Raw genomic sequence first — 8,330 nt, forward strand, 5'->3', positions numbered from 1 at the left:
CTACCCAGCTGCCCAGCAGAGCACTTTCTCTGTAAACCACGGGCAGCAGAATCCTGCCTCAGGCTCAACCCCTGGGAAACCAATCTGAGCCACTCACTTTCTCCAAGACAGGGCCCCCCCGCTGGAGGACCCAGAATACCCTGGGACTCCACGGCAGGGAAAGAATCAATAAGGAGGCAACTTCAACCCAGCAGAAAGATGCTCAGATGCGGAGCCCTCAAGAAGAAGCAACAGAGCAGTGCTTAGGCTTCAATGCTAGCCAGTGTTGGCAGGGGAGGAGGTTCCCAAGGTGCCCAAATAACCAGGTTCCCGGCAATGTAAGAAAGGAGCTAGGAGGGGAAACATAAGTGACCGAAAAGAAACCAAAATGCTGCCTGTGATTGTATTACAGCTAGAAGATTATGGCATGATTTCTTTTTTCATCTGTTCTCTCAGTTTTCAACATAAGGTGGTTTTGTATATAAAAGGATACCTTTAAAAGGAGCAAATGAAATATACTTTATGGAACACTTTCAATCATGCAAAATATCTAGAAGGAATCAGGAATTTGTCACAAAACCAGTGCTGGCTGGGTGTAGTTGGAGAGACTCAATTAGAGGCTGGCAAATTAGCCAGAGGCTGCAAGTCCCCAGGTCTAATGGCATGGGACAGGGAGGGATCCCAGCAGCTACTGCTCCAACTCAGTGTCCATCACTACAAGACTTCCCAGAGATCACTTCCCCTTCTGAGGCTCAGGTTTTCCCATATGAAACACAGGATGTTTAAACTAGATGACCTCTAAGGTTCCCTTGGCCCTAAAACTGTCCAATTTTGATGCTATACAATAAAAAAAAAAAAAAAAAAAGGAAAAGTAAACATGAAGCTGCTGGCTCAGGCACACACAGTGATTTCTGTAAACTTAGAGCTCAGCTGCAAATTCAAAGGATGTGCAAATGTTCCCACAGGGTCTGGCAGAATTCTCATTTTCTTTTTCGTCTCAGAGACTTAACAATGAACTCTCTGAATGAAGAGGTAATGTTCTTCCCAGGTTTAGAGGACTGTGGATATATGTCTACAGGCCGGCTCTTAAAATCTCCAGAGGAGATTCTTCAAAACTGCAGCAATAGATGACTACACTAGGAACAGCACTACTAAAAATAAAGAAAATATTCTCAGTGCTTGATTGACAGAATGTCTTCCTGTCAAGTTAAGGGGGAATCACAATCATCAAACACCTCTGAGAAGACACTGTGGATAGCAGTCACACATCTGCAGTCACACATTTGCAATACAAACTGCAGATCAACGCCAAACCCATTATAAGGTACTTATCACTTCCCTGATGCATCAGAGATTAAGAATGTTTTTTCCCTTTTTCCTACCAAGTAAATTAAAATCCACCAACACCCTTCAGCTCCTCTCAGAAAAGAAAATGATGTTGGGGGGAAAAAGTGTTGTTAGTTTAGAAAAAGAAAAAAAGTACAGCTATAGAATTTCAGAGAAAGTAACACACAAATATATCCAAAGGGATTCACTTGAAGCCAGCTGTTTTTAATACCCAGTTTCTTCTTTCTTGCCCACATACTAAGAGTACAGACAGCTTCAACAAGAGAATGAGCATGTATCCCTGCCACAGTATTGACTAACAGCTGATTTTCCCACACAAGACAAGGTCTTAGACTGGGATACAGAAAACCTAACGTCCAAGTTCAGCCTCTGACATCAGGCCAGAAATAGGAGCCTCCAGGCGCATAAAGCACTAAACCCAAAATGCAATGGGCTGACCTAGTACTTCTTGATTTCAGGAAGGAGACCTTCAAAAAAGAAATAGGGCAGGCCGGGTGCAGTGGCTCACGCCTGTAATCCCAGCACCTTGGGAGGCAGAGGCGGGCGGATCACTTGAGGTCAGGAGTTCGACACCAGCCTGACCAACATGGTGAAATCCCACTCTATCAAAAATACAAAAATTGGCCAGGTGAGCCAGGCATGGTGGCTTACGCCTGTAATCTCAGCATTTTGGGAAGCTGAGGTGGGTGGATGCCTGAGGTCAGGAGTTCAAGACCAGCCTGGCCAACATAGTGAACCCCGTATCTACTAAAAATGCAAAAAACTAGCTGGGTGTGGTGGTGGGCGCCTATAATCCCAGCTAGTCGGGAGGCTGAGGCAGGAGAATCGCTTGAACCAGGGAGGTGGAAGTTGCAGTGAGCCAAGATTGCACCACTGCACTCCAGCCTGGGCAACAAGGGCGAAACTCCGTCTCTAAAAAAAAAAAATTAGCCAGGTGGTCTGCACCTGTAATCCCAACTACTCGGGAGGCTGAGGCGGGAGAATCGCTTGAACTAGAAGGTGGATGTTGCAGTGAGCCGAAATCGCACCACTGCACTTCAGCTTGAACAAAGCAAAACTTTGTCTCAAAAAAAAAAAAGAAAAGAAAAGAAATAGGGCAAGTAGTGCAAGCAACAGAGAAAGCTGGCTGGTCTGAGCTTCAGGCATCACACACGCACAGACTAATACTCAGACTTAACACACACATGTCCAGGCTTACACACATGGCTCTCTCTGTCATGTGGTCACACCTCGTTCTGCCTCAACCTTGACCCAGCCTTGGAACGGAGAAATAAAGGGAGCAACCAATGAGTACCCTGGGGGTAGGAAGGGCGGAAGCCCATCTTTTCACCCCTAACAGGGCTGGGCTGGGAAGCTGAGGGGGGTTCAGTCGCGCCCACGCAGCCTTGCCAGGGGCAGGAGCTCCATTCCCCCCGTCTGCAAAATGTAACGTAACGGCTGGACCGCACCGCCCTGTCAGTGTCGGTCTCTGGTTTCATAGGTCCTTGTGGTTCCACAGGGTTACACTCCGCAATCGACCCCATGGAGAACTCCCAACCCGGGAGGGAGGGTAATGGAAATGCCCTGAACGTCAGGACCCATGCCGAGGCAGCCTGAGGGGAAGCGCCGGCTTGCCTCGCCTCACTTCGCCTCTGTAAAGCGGCCCCTGGGCTTCCCTCCAAAATTCCTTGCCTCCAGGGTCTCCGTTCCTACCCGCGACGCTAGGCGCTGCGCTTCGTCTCCCACAGACTCACTTCCCATGCCAGGGCGAGGACGGTCACAGACAAACCCGAGCCGGGATCCCAGACACAAGGGAAGTGCGGCCCAGTGGCCCCGGCGCCCACTCCCGCGTCAGGCGGGCCCGGGCCCTGCGGTCCCAGACGTAGCTCCCCAGGCCACCCCTCCTCCCGTACAACGCAGAACACGCGGGTCACGGCCGCCAGGCTGGGCCCACTCTGCTCGCGCCTCACCGGCGCGGAGGCCCAGGCGGCGCCATGACATGAGCAGTGGTGGCGACCCGCGCGCTCCCGCCGCTTCGGCCGCCACCGCCTAGCGCCCAGCGAGAGCGCGCCGCGCACCTGCCGGCCCTGACGGCTTCCAGGCGCCCGCCCAGCCTCTCAGCGCGAAGGCCCGGCCCGGCCTGCGGCCCCCGCCCGCCCGGCCGCGCGCCTCACCAGCGGTAGCAGCCCTCCGAGGCCTCCAGGGTGAAGTTAACGCGCGTGGCCCGCGTGAAGGGCAGCAGCACTTTGGGGATGTTGAGCTTGGCCGCAGCGGCGGAGGGGCCCAGCGCTAGCAGCACCGACAGCGCCAGCAGCAGCAGCCCCCGGCCCCGCGCCGCCATTCTCGCCGCGCGTCACCTCCCGCGACCCTGCGCCCAGCTGCCCGCGCCGCCCCGGTTGCCCTCAGCTCCCGCCCGCGCGCGCCGGGCCAGCAGGTGATGAGCGCGGGGGCGGGGCGAGGGCCGCCGGGGGCGGCCGCTTCCTGGGCCCGAGCGCGGGAACTCTGGGGGCCGAGCTCGCGGAGACCCCACCCCCCAGCCCAGCCCGCGCGCTGGAACGCGGGGCTGGGGGATGGGCGCGCGCCCGGGCCCCCGGAACTGAGGGAGAGGGCTTGGGGCGTGCCCGCGAGAGGAGAGGCTGAGCGCGCGCGCCCGCGGAGACCCCTAGACCCTAGAAGGCCCAAGAGGGAGCCCCCGGGCGCTCCGCAGCACGCATCCCGCACCAGTCTGTGCCCCTGGCGGGGGAGCCAGGCCACCGGCTCTGGACCTTGAGCTCAGGCCCGGACCCATGGTCAGCAAGGAAGGGACACATGCTCCAGGACATTTGGGATGCAGAAAACCGGAGCCTGCCTTGTCCCAGTCCATGCTTCCCAGAAGAGGGACCCCGGGCTCGCAAAGGGAAGCCACTTGCTGAAGCGCTGAAGGTCCGGGGCCCACTCCGCCTCGACCCTCTCACACCCTTTCCAGAGAGGCCTTAAGATCCCCATTTCTCCAGGAAAAAAACCGGTTGAATGGCTCCCAGATCACTCAGCCAGAGAGCCCCAAGCCCTTGTCCTCCGCACTGCACCCCCTGTGGAAGCCATTAGAGGTTACCCATAGGTCATTTAGGGCGCCAACGCTGCCAGAGCACAACCCCCTCCACGGCCCCCACACCCACAAAAGAAAGTTCAGCACCGTGGAATCCACCCGGACACCAATGGAAGGCCTTAGATTCCGCGCTGTGCTCTGTGGCTTTTAGCTGTCTTTGTAGTGAGTTGCATGAAGGCATGCGTCAGCAGGCACCTGACTGCTTGGTGCCGCTAAAATATGAATCTAGCCTTGCAGAGAAGGCCCAGCCTAGCGGGAGGTCAGGAAAGGGTGGGGTGAGGGTGTACCGGCCGGCTGTGTAAAGAGTGCAGGAAGTGGATGCTGACTGTAACCAGAAGACACACAACGATGCCACTATAAATGTCAGTCAGGGTCGGAAGGCTTTTTGGAGGCGGCGGCCCCTGGGCTGGGCATAGACACCGCACTGGGCTTCAGCGAGGCCCGCATGGGCTGAGCCTGCCCCTCAGGGATCATGGGGCTTTTGGATGGTGATGCGGGGTGTTTGGGATCACCCTCAAAGCCTGAGAGCCCTAGACCAGGGAACGTGTGTGTTAGGGGAAATCTCCGGAGATACCGGCACTAAGAGGGTGAGGGTCTGCCTTGTGTGGAACCAGGTGCTGTGGGAGGGGAATTCCAACGGGCTCCCTTTGAAGAAACAAAAAGCAGACTTGTGCGGAAAAGGCAGCCTTAGAGTGGGTATTTGTGAGGAAGTCTGTGGGTGTCTTGTGGGTTGCACGAGACTGATTTGTTTTCCAACAGGTAATCCAGACAGATGGTTGAAACTTAGGCTCAAAAGGGTTCCAAGTGAAAGTGATTCCTCTCCCTCCCCATCACCCAATATCCTTCCCTATAGGCAATGAGTGTTTCACACTTGAGTATACATCCAGAGAAATTTTATGCATAAACAAGCATATATATATAATATGGCACACATACACATACATGCACACACATATGTATGTATGAAATATGACACATACACACATTAACATATGTCTTGCCAGGCAGGTAAATCTCACTCTTGGACATTTTTCCTAGAGAAATGAAAAGTGATGTTCCGACAAACAGCTGTACATAAAATGTTCATAGCAGCTTTATCAAATAGGCCCAAACTGGAAAAAGCACAGAAGTCCTTCATGGGTGATGATTAAATACTGTGGCATATCTATGCCATGGAATATTATTCAGCAACAAAAAGAAATGAACTGTTGATACATCCATCTTGGATGAAGCTCCAGGGAATTATACTGACTGGAAAACAAACACCACAAAAGCACAGAAGGTTACATACTATTTACTTGCTTTTACACAAGATTCTTGAGATGGCAAAATTATAGAAGTATAGAGCAGGTGAGTGATTGTGGGGTCAGGGGTGGCATGGGGTAGGAAGTGATGTGGCTATAAAAGGTCAACATGAGGAGTCCCTGGGATGGAAATGCTTGGTGGCTTGACTGTATCAATGTCTGTTTCCTAATTGTGATATTATCCCATAGTTTTGCAAGATGTCCACTAATGGAAACAGGATAAAGGGCACATATTATAGCATCTCTCTTGTTATTTGTTACAACTGCATGTAATCTACAATTACCTCAAAAAAAAGTTTAATTACACAGACAAAAAAAGAATCATACAAACAGGCCCAGCAAAATATATCTGAGTGGACACAGCTTGCTAAACAGCTACGTTTCAGGTGATTTAAGGCAATCAGGAAATTTTCCCAGCAGAAAACAATCCATGGAAGACAACAAAATGGACCAGGCACGGTGGCTCTCGCCTGTAATCCCAGCACTTTGGGAGGCCAAGGTAAGCAGATCATCCGAGGTCAGGAGTTCGAGACCAGCCTGGCCAACATAGTGAAACCTCATCTCTACTAAAAATACAAAAATTCGCCAGGCATGGTGGCATGCATCTGTAATCCCAGCTACTGGGGAGGCTGAGGCAGGAGAATCACTTGAACCTGGGAGGTGGAGGTTGCAGTGACCTGAGATCACGCATAGGCAACAAGAGAGAAACTCCATCTCAAAAAACAAACGAAAAAAGGCAACAAAATGATGCGTAAAACGTTTTCCATCTGAGATTTTACCCTTTACATTGTCCTTAAACTTGCCCCCAGATCCCATTTCACTTGCCTACAAACCTGGTATGGGATGGTATCTGGGGTCAAGCCAGGGGTCCATGTGTAGGGGCCACCCCCACCTTCTCTGTGTGGTTTCCACTCCCTGGCATTGGGCCCCTTCTCTGGGTCTCAGTGTTTATCTGAGATGGAGGGAGTCAGCAATGGACGACGGCCTGAGCAGAGCCTTCCCTCCTGGGCACAGAGACCCTCTGGGCTGGAAGAGGCCACAGATTTGAGCAAGCCAGTTACCCACCTGATAACTAAAACCAGATAAGAAAATGTCTCCTGACCCTCATCAGTGCCTCCCAAACTTCTGTCACTTTCTACCACCCTAAATCATTTTTTAAAATAATATCTGAGTACCACCTGTACTCTTATTTCCTGTCTTTAAATCAAAGTGTTTACATATATTTACTTAAGAAGCAAACTTTGTCTCTTCTGTAAATAAAAAGCCATTATCAGTTTGCAAAATATAATAGAAGTAGCCATAAAATAAATACAGCAAAATGAAAGAATGCCTTCAGCTTACTGGAGGATACTATTTCCTGCTAAGGGCTGAGAGCCCAAGGCCTGCTCTCAGGGCCTTCAGTGGGAAGATAACCAAACACAAGACAGTGTGAAGGACAAACCACACTAATCTTGACCTTTCTCCTTGAGCATAAAAGTATGGAGAGATTTTTCAAGGCAATTAACTTTTCCCTAGGGAGATGTCCTATTAGAGCCTATCCACCATCTTTTCGTGACAACAGTAATTTTTATTTGTATTTTATTTATTTATTTTTGATACAGGATCTCACTCTGTCACCCAGGCTGGAGTGCAGTGGCACAATCTCGGCTCACTGCAGCCTCTACCTCCTGGGCTCCAGCGATTCTCCCAGTTCAGCCTCCTGAATAACTGGGATTATAGGTGTGTGCCACCACACCTGGCTAATTTTTGCTTTTTGTTTTTTGTTTTGTAGAGACAGGGTTTTGCCATGTTGCCCTGGCTGGTCTCGAACTCCTAGGCTCAAAGGATCCATGCCCCTCAGACTCCCAAAGTGCTGGGATTACAGCCATGAGCCACTGCGCCCGACCCAAACAGTAATTTTATTATTATTATTATTTTTTTTTTTTTTGAGACGGAGTGTCGCTCTGTTGCCCAGGCTGGAGTGCAGTGGCACGATCTCGGCTCACTGCAAGCTCCGCCTCCCAAGTTCACGCCATTCTCCTGCCTCAGCCTCCCGGTAGCTGGGACTATAGGTGCCCGGCTAATTTTTTTGTATTTTTAGTAGAGATGGGGTGTCACCGTGTTAGCCAGGCATGAGCCACCACGCCCGGCCCAAACACGGCCCAAACAGTAATTTTAAAAAAATCATTCTAGGCCAGGCGCGGTGGCTCACGCCTGTAATCCCAATACTTTGGGAGGCCGAGGCGGGCGGATCACGAGGTCAGGAGATCGAGACCCTTCTGGCTAACACGGTGAAACCCCGCCTCTGCTAAAAATACAAAAAATTAGTCTTATGTGGTGGCAGGCGCCTGTAGTCCCAGCTACTCAGGAGGCTGAGGCAGGAGAATGGCGAGAACCCGGCAGGCGGAGCTTGCAGTGAGCAGAGATCGTGCCACTGCACTCCAGCCTGGGCGACAGAGCGAGAGTCCGTCTCAAGAAAAAAAAAAGAGAGAGAGAGAAAGAATAATTCCACAATGGGGAACCTTAAAGAGTCATAGAGTAGACAGAGTGGTTTAATGAAGCCCCATGACTGTCCAGCTCTGTGGCCACAATCCACAGCCAAGTCTGCTGCTTCTGCAGTCACCCCAGGCCCCACCCTATCTCATTTTGAAACAAAT

At 51.5% G+C, this 8,330-nt stretch overlaps 1 protein-coding gene across 2 annotated transcripts in view; it reads right to left on the minus strand.

Moving 5' to 3' along the window:
- The window catches only part of NUP210 (nucleoporin 210), a 102,683-nt gene extending 98,919 nt beyond the window's left edge, over positions 1-3,764 (minus strand). Inside the window, exon 1 of one of the 2 annotated variants that reach the window (XM_033210767.1) lies at positions 3,480-3,756. In XM_033210767.1, coding sequence (XP_033066658.1) covers positions 3,480-3,646 — 167 coding nt within the window. In that variant the 5' untranslated portion in view covers positions 3,647-3,756. Of the gene's footprint in view, positions 1-3,479 lie in introns of both variants that reach the window. The other variant, XM_033210769.1, reaches the window with a different exon arrangement.
- Positions 3,765-8,330: the final 4,566 nt, after the last annotated feature.

The sequence above is a fragment of the Trachypithecus francoisi genome, unplaced genomic scaffold (genome assembly GCF_009764315.1).
Source record: "Trachypithecus francoisi isolate TF-2019V2 unplaced genomic scaffold, Tfra_2.0 Lachesis_group0, whole genome shotgun sequence".
Lineage (NCBI taxonomy): Eukaryota > Metazoa > Chordata > Mammalia > Primates > Cercopithecidae > Trachypithecus > Trachypithecus francoisi.